At 40.8% G+C, this 15,096-nt stretch overlaps 1 protein-coding gene across 1 annotated transcript in view; it reads left to right on the plus strand.

Annotated features, from left to right (window-relative positions):
- Positions 1-6,143: 6,143 nt before the first annotated feature.
- LOC139734614 (rho GTPase-activating protein 7-like) overlaps positions 6,144-15,096 on the plus strand; it is a 93,799-nt gene continuing 84,846 nt past the window's right edge. Inside the window, exon 1 of the mRNA XM_071645401.1 lies at positions 6,144-6,273. Coding sequence (XP_071501502.1) covers positions 6,144-6,273 — 130 coding nt within the window. The remainder of the gene's footprint in view (positions 6,274-15,096) is intronic.

Raw genomic sequence — 15,096 nt, forward strand, 5'->3', positions numbered from 1 at the left:
TTATGCCTACTGATATAACGAGATATCGGCTATAACGAGGAAAATGACTCGGTCCCGACCATCTCGTTATATCGAGTTTCCACTGTATAGGGATATGAGCAGCAATGAACAACAGCAACAGCAAAAGCAGGCCCTAAAATGTTTCTCAGAAGAAAAATAACTACACTTAATGAACAGAGCAATAATTTAGATAAAAAACAGAAAAAAGGCAATCATGCTACCAGCTTGCATGTTTTTTCTGTTCACTGATATGCTAGTATTTTTTGCAGCAACTTTTGACATTCCGGAGGACACATCATTTTTGGATGACAAATAGGTCTTTCTCCTGCATAATAGAAATGGAAATCACAGTTGCACAGGAAGCCCAAAAAAGTGTCAAAATAGCCAGGCACCTAAATATAGTGGAGGATGAATTTATCACTGACCCTACAGAAACAGGAGGTCAGGTTTAGAATGCTCTGCCATCCATTTTGCCAATTCACAAATTGTCTGAGGATAATTTTAGGAAATGGTCGCCTTCAGCCCCATTATGGAAATATCATTTTTCTCCCTGGGAGGCAGGCCTGTGAAGAACATGGCATCTCAGGATATCTGTTTCCCTCTTCCCCACTTTCTCAAAACCCCACATTGCTCCCTAGCTGTTTTGTTCCCCCCCCCCCCCCCATAACTAATGATACAGTTATCCAAAAGATGTGCGAAAATTTGTAGCTCCTTGAACAAAAACACCTCATTTCTTACCCGGGAAGCCATAAATAGAAGTGTTTTTGTCGATACGTGCACGGGGAGTCGTTAGAGGGCCATGACGTCAAACATCACGCAGATGGCGGGCTCAAACAGAAATGATGTTACACTTTCAAGTGTTTGCATTGTAGACTGGCTATTAAGTTTACCTCTTCACAGAGTTCAACAAAATGAGCACATTTCCAGTGAGTTTTTAGTGTTCTTTTTGTGTTCGTGTAAATACTTGTGATTACATAATATTTTTGTTGGCATTTTTGTGTGTAATTGACGTAGTCATGCTTTGAATAACTTTTAAATGAGCTTGACATCAACTTGAGAAAAAAAATGGCTCTCAGTGTAAAATTCTGCTGGTTTTGTGCTGTGAAAACGATGTTATTGGTATGATTCTACTCAAGAAAATGTTATTTTATATGAATGAAATAAAATTTGAAGCCTTTGCATGAATATTTGTGCGAACACCATATTTTGGTTTGTTTATATGCAACTTGCCAATACTGTAAAATGAGGAATGTTCGCGTGCATTTTAATTTCGAGAATTTCGCAAGCGCCAAGATTTGCGAAATTAAAATGCACGCGAAAATTCTTGTCTACACTATATGCATTGAATGCCAGTGGCATTTCGCGAAAATTTCATGCCGCAAAAAAAGGCGTCGGCTCCAATTCGCGAAAAATTCATGCCGCGAATATATCATGTTTTACAGTACTCTAAATGTTTGATTCTGTGCTGATTTGTTCCCCAGTATTAAAGGGACATTCCAGACGATTTTCATAATTTCACATCATGTATTACATAAATCAACAACTCCATGTATAGATTTGTGGCATTTATTATGGTTCTTGAGCAGAGAAATAATACTTTGAAAAACCTCAAACAAATTACACTGAAGAAGGATGATGACATAGAGGTTCACATATTTCAGAAATGTAGCAGTGTAATTTCATTTCAATACCGCTTGCTTGTGAGTTCACCTGTGTATAATCTATGCATGCCTTCTTCCTTTGTTCTACTTCCTTGAGCCCCAACTCATGCATTCTTATGGTGACTCTGCCATGTCATCGTCCTTGGTCATTGCAATTTGTTCTACATTTTGAAAATATTCTTATTCTTCATCCCAATTATCGCAAATTCTGAAACTCTGTCCTTAGTACAACTAATTTATAGTTGTTCAAATGTAAAAATCTGAAAATCATCTGGAGGTGTCCTTTAACTCTTTACATGCCAGGAACTTTGGACAGTGTGTACAACACTGTGAGGTTTTCTGTGGATATAAGCACTCAAAGCACACAACGGGTTAAGCCTGAAATATCATTTGAAAAGAAGTCTTTAAACGTGACATGCGTTACACTGAACTGACATAAGTTTCATTTCTTCTATATGGAATCAATATGATTCTATTTTATGCACTCTATCTTTGTAGAAAACTTTTTTCTTCTATTAAATTCTAATGATCAGTAATCAGTCTGCTTTAAGGTATCAACTTATGTGGGAGATGAATAGTAAAGGAAAGAGAATATTTTATGTTAAGATGATATCAGGGGAGATAGAGAAGGTAATTTCTAATGGAAAGACAAATTTGGATCATTTCAAGTCATATTTAAATGGATTCATTGATGAGTGTTGTGATTGAGTAAAATAATGGAAAAGAATACTAGGGCATATGAGATAATTCTGCATTGTAGTAATGTTACCCTATTTTTACATTGCCAGTTTCCTTTGCAGATTTTCATGTTCAGATTCTGACTCATGTTAGTATGTGTATGAACTTTGCCACAACTTGGTTGGGCTGTGACGTGAGTGATGCATGTGTGGGTTTGAGTTTCTTCTCATCATTCATCTGAGGGGTGTCCACAGAGATGGAGCTTGAAAGATGCATGTGGGATTTGCGCGCCGCCATTTCGAGCCAGACGACCGGACCGCGCATCCTGGCCGTCTCCCGTGGCGGAGAAAAGGTGTTTATCCCAAGCGCTAATTGCCTTTCCAAATTTAGACACGGGACGAGTTAAATGCGGTGAGCATTGCTTGTGCATTTATTTTCTGCCCTTGACAGAGTGTTGCAGTGCTATTCTGAGGCATGTGCGCACGTAAATAGAAAGTGGGTCTGGTCTCGATGACACATACACTGTATGTTTATCAGTAAACACTTGTCATTGAAGAAGAGAGAAAAATTCTCCACATTAAAGACGTGTAGACACCTCACAGTTTCATTCTGCACACTCATTTCCTCACCCCATCCAAAAATTGCAAGGGCCATGAGAATTTCTTCAGCGGTATAAATTAAACAAAATAAGAAAATAGTGGTAGAGAGACATAAAAATGTAATCTAGTATCCTCTTTCTTCTTGAAGAGTATCCCAGAAAGAGGAGGAACTGATGCGAAGGGGTAGGGAAACAAAGTTCAGTAAGAAACAGTTTTGTTTTTGCAACAGTGGAAAAAGCATGTTTGGACCTCTGCCGGCAATGCTAGCGATTGTTTATTTCTCTTCCAGTTCTTTGTATGTTGGAATAAAGGGAGGCCGTACCCACCGTTGAATGCTGTTGCCAAAATAGGCGACACCCCGAGGGGCACTTTCCCAAAGTACTCTCACTCTTCGGCTTATCAATTATGTAGTTCCTGTTTATCCTTGTATCATCCTTTTTTTCTGCATTCCTTTCCTTACCCAGCTTTTCATTCATTCATTGTCTTTGTTGAGTATTCCAGACTTGGGTTTTCCTTTTTTGATGGGATACCTTTTTGGATAAGACAGACAATGTCAAATGTTTTGCTGTCTTCCCAGACTTCACTCCCCCCCCCCCCAACAAATCCCACTTGCGAGTGGAACTGACTTGACCCTGTTCTGTAATATGAAGGAATGATGACCTATTTTTGAGTCGCTCCAAACAATGGAGCGGTCACTGCAAAGGAGTTCCGTGGTGGTGATGGTGGTGGTTGGACGGTGGTTCAATGCTCTCTCTTGCTGCAAATCAATATTTCTGGTAGAAGCTGGTGGCAGCTATTAAAGTGGACCTGTGGTCTATGGTGACTGGCTGGCTCCAACAGGAGGTGCCGTGCGGAATGCAATCGATGGCACAAAGACTGGGTGAATCAATGGTGTGGAATCTTTATAATTTCTCTGAAAGAGGAGGACACGAGAACCAATATTCTGACCTTGATGTGTTTAGCAACAGCCACTCCCTCTTCCCTTTCACCCCTGGCTGCTGAGGCAGTGCAAGGTTTTCACCTTACAATCGAAATGGAAATATTTGGACTTCCTTTCATAGGAGAAATCTTGCTGCTATTGCATAATTCATGTCACACCATGGATTACATGTGACACGCTTAAATTAAACACACTTTTAAATGAATGGTAATATTTTTCTAGAATTTGCTCTGCGCTCTCTAAGTGTTGTTTTTTTACTTGAGTGGATTTTGTTTTTGTTTTTTCTACCTTGACAGTACTCATGACTTAAGGAAAAACAATAATTTTGCTTTCTCCAGTAATGATTCGATTTTCCTGTCTGACTGGAAAACATGGAATTCAAAGATACTTTATTCTTCATTTGATATCTTTGAATTTTTGATAGAAAATTTCCAAGGAGATTCCTTTTGGTTAAAAAGCCATATTCATACAGCTACCCCCTTTCCGCTTTCCTTCCTGGAAGATGTTTGGTTATGACAGCAGTCTTGTGAGGAGGGGAATGACTGGCCTAAAGTTGCAGAGAGATTCTGGAGAAAAAGATAAGTCAGAGATGGTATGGAAGACAGTTGAGTCTTCATTCTCTTTCTATGCCACTGAAGCCCTATTGTTAGTCCCATTCAACCAACCTTTTGTTAGTCCTCACCTTCCCATAAAAACACTTCCAGTGTGTATATGGCATGGAGTCTCCAAGAAAAAGGGGAGTTTGCCAATACGAGCTCCAGCGCTGCTGCTGCTCTGTGGAGCGTGAACCGGTGCCCGCTCCACCGACAGTGATCGCTTGAGTGCTGCTACACCAAAGCCGAAAACTTTTTTGTCAGGGCTCTTTCAGTGATAGAAAGAACGAGAGAGAAAGAAAGAGAGAGGGGCAGAGAATAGCTAGGAAAGACTTACATCTTTTGAGTCAGGAAAGGAGCGCTTATCCGTTCCCTCCTTTATCCCACTGGCCCCTCTTTTGTGAAGCACTGATATCAGAGCAAGCTACATTATAGTAGCTCGCTTGCCTGTTCTCTCCCTCCCCCCTCTCTCTCTGCAGGTATTTTTAGTTTTAGTGTTAGCATATGATGTGCCGCCTGTGTACAGTGCACCACTTCTGTTTTGCTTGAGCGTAAAAGCTGCAGGAACGGGAGGCCCTCCCCCTTCAAATTCCGCAAGAGATTGTGATTCTGTGGACATACCTAGAGCCTTGATAGTTGGGAGATGGGTGTAGGACCAAGTGTCTGGTAGGAGGGATATGCGTTACCACCTCGACACCAGCGTTGATTGCGCTGCGACCATTACAGATGTGCCAGTGTGCAATGCCCTGTGTGTACTCAAACATTTTATTCTGTGTGAGAAACCACCTGTTCTTTCAAGAATCAACATTTTGCGACCTGTATTAAGTTCTCATTGTCACGGGTGATACTCTGTATCATTCTCGTGGGACAGTCCATCAAGTTCAAGCCAACTGGATTTATGTCAGGCTACTACATTGCAGAAAATTTTCCCTTAAACTGGGTCACATCACCATCAGCAAACTTCACGGCGACATTGGACCATCAGGCTAGATTGTTCAGGGAGGTGGAAGGAATTTCACCCGAGCAAACTTGAAAACAGTATCCAACGCTTGTGTTGATTGAGCTATACCACTCACTTTCAACTCTTGAGCCCCTCTCTTCTGGATCTTACTCCAGTTTTGGCCGCCCTGTGTTGTCGTGGTCGCTCACTCGCATGAACCTCCTCTCACTCAGTTCTGTTTTGCCTCCGCAGCCCACCACCATTCTGCATTATTGGAGTAAAGTTTCTCACCGCAGCTGCCATTCAATACAGGTGGGAGTGGCTAGGGCAACAAACTGAAACATACACCACCATCACCAGGTCTGACTCACCCCCATACTATCCCACACATAATCAAGCAGAGGGGTCTACCCAATTGATGGGCTCTCCCCTCTCATGCAGCTACTGGAACCAACTTCTGGATATGATCATCTGTGGATGTATACTTTGTTGACACAGCACACTTTTTAGGAGAGTTTAAAAACTAGGGAATTTGCATACCTAACCATTGGATCCATTTCCGAGTGGTGATCAGTCGTGGTGCTACCCCACTACGCAGCATCTAGACATCGCATCACACTTGCGTGCCTGTGTATGTGAGTGTGTGTGCGTGTATTCGTGAGCTACAAATTTCTGGTGCAAAAAGCAATATTTGGAATGGATTAAGTTCTGCTCTGGTAGCTGGAACGTGATATGTCAGTTGTGTGGCGGAGGCTGGATAGAGAGCTCTTGTCGTCATGCGCTGGAGTTTCGCCCGTCTGGAAGATGTCCTCGTTTGGGAATGTTCGCTTTCTGAAGCGCATGCGGATGCGCTACTTAGCAGGTGAGAATGGGCTGTAGTCTGTCGTAAAAATTACAATTGTCATATTTTTCGACCAGGGAGCCTGGCTGGCAGTTCCGTACACCAAAAACTGTCCTTTCTGCTGAATGATTAAAATGTTTTGTTTTTTCTTTTACCCCAGAGATGCAAGGGAAGTGTCAGTATGTCTATGTTTAACATAACATGATTTATAACATGGTTTTTCATATTGTTTTAAAAAGGTGTTCAGTGGTTTCAATTAAATTATGAGATTAAGTAATTCATAGTATAAATAATGCAGTGAGATAACCTTGGGGCTATATTGCAGAATATAATCATGCTGAGTAGTTTCCATGTGAAAGTTGCGACAACTGGCTAGTAAAAAATGCGTTCCTCAGTAAGATCTTTGAAAACAGTGTCATATTCGGCTATCCTTTCATGTGTAGTAATGTAATCAGCAGCTTGCGTTATCATCCATTTTGCACTTAATGTAAGCCTTGATGCCAACTTGCCTCTCGTCACAGCATGTTGTTTAGGTGATCTGCAGCATTTGCTGATCACTTCTTGTTTGCGATTGCATGGTCATTAGTTGATGTGGTAACCAGCACATAACTTTTTGAGTTACAGAGAACAAAATATCAACTGGGAACAAGATTTACGACACTAAAATTTCCTCAGTTCAAGGGTGTGACTACAGTGCGATGACATCTGATTCTGTTATGGATACCAGTGAATTTTAGTTCCATACCACAAATGGCTGCATGATATGGAACACGCCCACACGGAATCTTTGTACTGTGAATTCCAACCAGAATATTATTTGTTTAACCGATGCTGTTAATTTGTACACCATTGAGTGTGAGTGTGGGGTCCTGTCCACTTCCTGTAGACACTGTAGACGAGAACCGTGTGATGTGGCAAAGGCGAAACCTAATGTAGAGCATATGCCACTAGACAGGGGTAATTGATTGGTGATGCAGGTGTTATTGGTAACGGACTCTCTACCCCACCCCACCCCATCGCCTCTCGGCAAGGCAAGTTGAAGGACTACAACAATTGGTTCTTATATTAAGTGCATTTGTACTTGCCTACTGAAATGTTACATCTAGGGAATTCAGGACTAAGTTAAAGTTAGTCTGAAAAGGAATAAAGAGAAAGAGCAGAATTTCATTGGCATAACAGAGAAAACTTGATCCAAATTATTATACAAATTAGGGAAAATATGAAATAGTTGATATAGATATGGAATTTCATAATTTTACTCCTTCTTTTCAGACTAAGTTTTAACTGGTCTGGAATTCCACATTTTGCTCATAATATTTCAACAGTGACTGCATCTAGTGGCAAATCATTTTGTTTGACGTTTCTTTTACTACGGTAGTTACAATAATTAAATAATCAAATTTCAGTCATTGTCTGTGTAATACCACTGCCAAGCACAAATACACTGTATATTAGCTGTTCAAAGGGAGGCAGAACAGATCACACTGCATTGAAAACTGAGAGTAGATTCCAGGGCTCATATGAGTCTGACTTATGGTGATGTGTTGAGACCCTGCCCTGTAACTTCTTGATTGTTTGCGAACCCAGCAACAATGTGACCTACCAAATGTGCAAGGGATGACATTATGTTCGGCAGGGATCCACCGAGGTATTTGTCACACACCGCCTCCTTCATCTCACCATTAGTAGTACTACCATAAGCACTGTGGTGCTATCTCAAAGAGATAATCTCATTATGCATCTAGAAACATTCATATAGGCTTAACAGAAAGTGCATTTAAACCACAGTAATGTACATATCTACGCGTGTCCTTGTGTGGTTTAAATTGTCAATACTGTAGATGAGTCAGAGCTTGTCGATTCCGTACATTCGTGGTTAGGGGATCGACATTTCATTTTCATTTTCCTTTATTTGTTGTTTGTTTTTTCACAAATATTGATAGATAATATCAATGTTTCCATAAAGAGCAAGTCATGCGCATACCGTGACAACGCCATTCCATAGCGCCATAGCGAAATATCTAAAACAAGCGATCCTAGTAAAAGGTGGGACCCACCTTTTATAAGAACCACTTTGTTTTGCTTTGTTTTTGGATATCTCGGCCAACTCAGAACCGATTGTCATCAAATAAAGGTATAGTTCCTCTTTTTAGACATGTGTGCTCTATGAATATTTTAAAAAAAGGTTTCTAATAACCTTGCAAAGAGTTAGAACCTGTATCTCCATCTCAACCAAAAACTATACCATCCCTTCGACACACCTGTTCTCTTTGCGTTCTCTTGAGAGTGACGACGCATCGACATCATCCCTCCTCGAAATTTGTTCGTCCTATCTATTCCTCATGATCTCTGTCTGCATGTGCCACATGTATGGCTAGTGAACTCAAGCCATCTTTTTTTCTGTGTGTTCTCTCCACAAACTCATATATCATGGCATGAAAAGATCAACGACAATAGATCTGTGCTGAAATTGATGGCCCCCGTAATGAGTGCCCTTGGCATGAATTGATGATCAAAAGTCAAGTTTATGTTGGGAAAAAAAAGGAAAGAAAAAGAAGAAAGCAGGAAGCTGCTACTCCAACTCTGATTTTAAGTTTTGTGCAGACTTATCCGTTTTAGTTTGACATATATTTCCCCCCCCCCCAAGTTCATTGAACTACGTGATAAAATGGAAGTTCCCTAACATATTGTGTCAGCCTGCTCTATAACAATTCAAATGCAATTCAGCTTTTTTTTTTCCATAATAGAATGTGATAAAATGTTTTCTCATGAGCAAACATCACAATCAAACACGTGTTATCAAATCGATGCTATAAGTATAAATTGAATTCTCCGTTTGTGCCAGGAAATTCAAAGAATCAAGACATGTGAAGTCATGCACCCCCATTGTAACGCTCTGCCTTTAAAGATTCTTCCGCTAGGGGAAGCCGGCCCATCCAAACAAACCAAGCCGTTTGTCACGCATTGCTTCATGTGTTCATTCCCTCATGTCTTTGTGGCGACACTTTGTGAAGGAAACCCCTTGCATAAAGCTCATCACAATGCCTAGAATCTGTGTCTCCATTCCCTTCTTCTCTCTTTCTCATTCTATTCTTCTTCTTTTCTAAGTGTTAGCTGTCTGTCCTCTTATCAATGTAGATTACATTCCAGCCTCTCATGTGTCTATTCTGTTCGTGAACATTTTAATCTTTGGGGAAAAATGCTCCATATGACCAGTATTGTATGCTCCTTAACGCATATTTCAGATCAATGTGCATTTCTAGTGTACCTAGATATGGCATATTGAGCTCTATTCTAATTTTGGGTGAAGTGGTTTAATGCTTACGCACAGTTCATGCTGGAACAGAGGCTAATACTGAAGTGGTGCAGTAGTGATTTCAAATGCTGTCAAACTGAATGAAACCCTCTTTTACTGTATGTTCTTTTCTCCTCTATTCTTTTGGCCCTATTCTTCCAGCTTCTATCCATCAAATTCTTCTTCTTTTTTTTCCTTCTTTTGGTAGTGTGGTACCAGGGTGTGCAAAACCATCTTTTATTCATCTTTCAACTGGCTCTACCCTCTTCACAGCGTCAAGGAGAGAAGGTTTCAAGCCCTTTCTAGGGCACGGATGCCCTTTCTTTCTTTCTTGATGCCAGCGACCGACATGAAGCATGTTCCTTACTGATGCAAATCCCCCCTCCTTTCAAGTCTGTGGTTTTCATCAAGCGTAAAGTGGGATGTGGGCAGCCTACTTTTTGAGGTGGAGTGTGTGTTTTAGTCGGTCAGTGAGTACATTTTTAAAGTATAACACTGGATGCATGAAACTGGTTGAATGATAGGCGTTGACAACATTGGCAAATCTACATATTCATCCTACCATTGAACAGGATGTTGTGGTGGTCTATCATGGCGGCACCAGGATGAGATGCAGCATTTGAAGAGCTGCAGTTGCTTTTCTTCCGGCCACTTGGCCTCCCCAACCGCATCTCCCCCTCCCCCCCCCCAAAAAAAAAGTAATCCCAAACCACATTATCGTCATAGGCAAGCCAAGTAAAGATCAGTTTGAAATGTCTGACATGATGTGCATCCTTTTGTATAATTTGACGTTGCATCGTGCACCCAAGTTGACCTCTACTTCCCTTGTTGAATGTCGCAAAATAGCTGCACCATGGCAACTACCAAATGTGATTGTAGATAAACACAGCATCCCGAGAAATATGCTTTAAACCTCATTCTTATATATATGCCTTTCAAAATGCATTTTGAAATAGTGGTTCTATCTTTCGCGGTAGGGTAGCTAAATGCAGTATAAGTTGATGACTTTTTGAAGAATGAGATGAGGATAGGGAGTTGTGGAGTGTGTATTGTATGTGTGTGCCTTCGTCCTTGGCCATGTTGTCACATGCCCTTAATCACCAGATTACTCGGGTCAGTCAAGGGTGACCGTTGGTCATCTGTGGTCAGGGATAACAATGGACAGGGGGCATTTTCCAGTCATGGATTTGTTTCCTGGATTATGTGGATGGCTACCATTTTATTGATCAGTATTGATGTGCACGGAGAATTAAAGGCTTTGCCAGCTGACGCATTAGTACATGGTAAATAGGAGGATGAGGTAGATTTCCTGTAGTTATAAATGCTAAGAGCAGGACAAGGGAAGGAGAAATGGATATTTTAGCATTACCACAGTGCCAAAAAAAACCAACAACAACAACAACCCAAGGTTGTCATACCAATGGAGAAGGATATGACTGAATATATTTTCATGAGGAGGGGAGTATGTCTGAAGTTTTGGGTTTTTCTGATAGGAAAATATAATATTGGCGTAATTTACATCAGTTGGAAGTTTCTGATGTCTTGTCAATTGCTGTATACTGGATGAAATCTTGATTGGATGGGAAATGGGGGGGGGGGGTTTGAAGGTTGAAATCAATCACTGTTCAAAGCCATTGATGCAGACAAGAAACTTTTGATGTTTTCTCATAAAGGTGAGACATGTGAAACATGTTTGGTGATTTGTTGAACACTATGTAGGGAAGTATACAATATTTCACCTTATGCGTGTCATTAGATAATATCTTCAGTTATATCAGGCAGTCTTCTCAGGCTAGTTATTTCTCTCATTGCCTAATTTTAGCATTTTTGTCTTTATTTCTGGATTCTTGCTCGTTTTTCTTTTCTTTTCCATCATATAACCACCCTGCTAAACACCTTTTTTTCTCTTTTCCTACAGTTGTCTTTTTGTCCATGTCTTTAATCTCTCTCTCTCTCTCTCTCTCCCCATATATACGCTGACACACAAAGAGACAGACAGACAGAAAGACGTACACACACTTTAGTTCCTGCCTATAGTCTCCCCAGGGAGACTGCCATTGTGGGATTAATTAGACTCATAATGAGTCCTAGCCAGCTTGTCTCTAGGCTCACCTTGCCCAACAAAGACATCTTGTTCCACCCGAGGGATTCCCTGAGCCACCCCTGAAAACATCTTTCAGAATCAAGAGGATTAATACAGAATTAACCCCGAAATTAGATAAGGATTGGTGGGGGTGGGGGAGGGGGGCTGGTTGGGATGGGTTATAATTTCGGAGACATACTTTGTCATTCCATTAATTGAGGGAAAGAAGGGAATTCATTTATGCACTAATTCTGGCAAGGTCAGCGTTTAAAACTCATGCAGAATCTGCCAAGAATGGATTAGTTTCAGTCTATTGGGTTCAATTATCATATATGTCCATCCATGATGGATGAGTTAGGGCACCTTACTTCCCTCTTAATGGGAGTCAATTTCAAAGACTATAAAGTGGGCTTCAGTATAGATAGTGATGGGCATTTACAGTGCAAAGTGTTTTAATTTTCTTTTTCCTGATTTTCCCTGATGAATGCTCCATGATGCTATTCTCGTTTGTCACTGTTGTTTTGTGGTATATTTCAACATGGAGGACCTCAAAATAAAGCAAGCCATCTTTGAGCTCAAACTCTATGAAGGAGTTTCATTGTTGATATTCTTTTTTCCCTGAATGTAACTTCAGCAGAAGTTTCCATGAAAAAATTTCGAGAGTAGATCCATTGAAGCATAAAGAACTGACCAATCACATGACAATGTTCATTATTTGGTCACTGTTTCAAGGATGAGAGATCACTCCAGGAATCAAAATTCTTAATTACTTAGGGCCTAAATTCCTGGCTATTTACGTAGTGAAACACCTTGACATGTAGATCACATAATTGGTCATCTTTGCACAGAAATCTGTATTACTTCTCCTGGTTTGCATGATTCTTGGATTCACCTGAATACTGTGGGTGTTATGTCCAAGTCCATTCCAAAGTGTTTATATACTAGTATCACTTTCCTGAGTCAGTTGATGGGGGGGGGGGGGGGGGGGGGGGGGGACGTAAAAACCAGTTGGCATAACCAGCAGGTGAATCACTGTCCAGCTTTTTTGAGAAATCCTACCAAGGATGATCTCTTCTTGGACACCAGTGACATCATCCTTGTGGTCAAGAAGACCTTTTTCCATGAATTATTCATGGGACGCTGCGTCCAGCCCCGTCTGTGCAGACTGCGTGATGCAGCCACTCACTTGAAGATGTATGGTAGCCGCAGAAAAGTTTTAGGGGATGTGCTTCAGGTTGTTATTGTTTTCTTGCGGCTGAATGGAGTCCGTGAAGTCCAGGCAGGCATCCAGGGAGCCAAGGGGGCGGACATCCCTTCTACCTCTCTCTTCTACCAGTTGATCTGGCACCCACAATGACCCCATTGACGGTCATTACATGATGTCTGGCCCCCCACCTTGCTATTGTTTGACTCCTGTCCGCAATCGACTTAAACTGGAAGCCTTGCAGCCGGAAGTAGATGCTGGGAGTGGGACAATGAGGACAACTGCATTAGTATACTCCTAAGAACGTTCGTTCGTTGAGTGGCTCCCTCGCTTGGCCCACACAGTAATCTTCTCATTGTGCCTGTATGGAGAATCTTGATAATCAGACAAACCCTTAGTTTTGTGAAAGAATGATTCACTAAACAAAGCTGCAAGGTACCTCGTAAACTTTACCCAAGAATGAACAAACAAACAAACAGGCAAAATAGACACCCACACTTGCCAAAGCATGGAATGCCTTCATAATCGTAACAATGATATACATGTATCTAACAAATATATCCTTGTCTTGATGTTAAATTCCTAATATTGAAATCATCCTTCTATGTGCATGTTAAGTTTACAAATGATTTTTGCGAAACTTGCCTGACATAGCAGCATTATCCATGCACTTGATTATTCTCATACAAATTTATGAAAATTAAATGGAAAGGCAGTCAACATATCTGATCCCTGTACTCCTTGATAATCCAATAATGTTTGGTTTTGACCTCACAAAATTAGATAAAAATCACACTCAAATGAATTATCTTCTTGCTGTCTTGATACCAGATGCTCCATTCTGATGATGTTTTTGTGGAAATTTGGGTTTACAGCCAGAATCGATGAGTCATTTGTTTTTTTAAATCCATTATCATAGCCTCAGGCAATTCGTTTACAGGCTATTATATGGAAACCATAAACTGGCTACCAACGTCTGAACTTGTCATAAAATTGGGCTGAAAAAAAAAATCATAACAGAGTTTAGGTCAATGGCATTTGTCCTGATCTGTAGTCTAAAGGAGCTTTTAGTGTGGAAGCCAGTGGATTTATCTGAATCCCTAGAACCAGAGTTAGTCCTGCCTGATGTTGTTGTAGTAGTAAACCACATTTGTCTGCAAAATCCCTCTGTTTATTCAGCAGGGGGTGTGAGACATGATGATCTGTACTCAGCTCAGGGTTGCACCCCAAAAATATCTTGTTTGACAGGATTATGAGGGAGAAATGTAAAATGAAGGGGGAGAAATGACTTCTAGGTGTGGGTTGACTCCTTCAGGGGTCAGTGACCCCCATCTTCATCAGTTGGGAACTCTAGATAGCTGCCCAGTGATATTTCAGTACTCCATTAGCTGTGCTGATGTGAAGCTTAAAGGTATAATTAACCATCTGCAGATGAAAAGAAAAACAGCATTAGTGCTTTCAAATAGTTCTAAAATGTGAGGTAGGGATAGAAACAACCACTGTAAATATTTGAATCTATATTATCGATGTTAAGTATCGTTAAATATATAGCCCATTCTTGCCACTGAAGATGAGTCCTGAGTATACTTGAGCAGATGTCTATGAAAGATGCGTGTTGTAGCAAAATCAGTCAGACTCCAATGGGTTAAGTTAGTTCCTTACAAGTTCATGATGTGCTCGAAAAGGCCTGATCTTCCCCAGTAAATTGATATCTGATATTAACCGTCTTGGGTTAAACCATGAGTGTGAGTGACTTGAACTCTGCTGATCTTGATGAAATGACCTCAACCAGTTGATCTGTCAATAGATTTGTTTTGTTCTGTTTTGTTTTGTTATCGTATGGCAAAAAGTGCATGACCTAGTTTGCAACTTTGAAATTCATGCTTTTGACAATGGGTGTTACAAGGCTTATAAGCCAGCGTTGCTTTGTAGGTCAATGACCTTCAGGTATCAACTTATTGAAGAGAATGTTTTCCAGTTATGGAATGAGAGAGAGGAAAAAATAGCGAAAGGAGAATGATGAACAAGGATTGCTGCAGGGTTTGAAGGTGATAGTCTCACCCACAGAAAGGCTGCATTGTCTGGGAAATATTGAATTTCTGAGAAGGCTTCATCAGTCCGAAGAGTTGTATGTTGTTCGAGAAGTCTCCCTGCCCGTCATTCAGTCTCTTCTTGGCTTACCACAAATCCTCACCATCATGCCTGCTTTGCTTGATTCTTGTTCCTTTCTCCAGTCTGTTGTGGGACTCCCCCATTTTTTTG

Source organism: Diadema antillarum, unplaced genomic scaffold (genome assembly GCF_040938485.1).
Source record: "Diadema antillarum isolate AM-2024a unplaced genomic scaffold, OU_Dant_1.0 scf00000026, whole genome shotgun sequence".
Lineage (NCBI taxonomy): Eukaryota > Metazoa > Echinodermata > Echinoidea > Diadematoida > Diadematidae > Diadema > Diadema antillarum.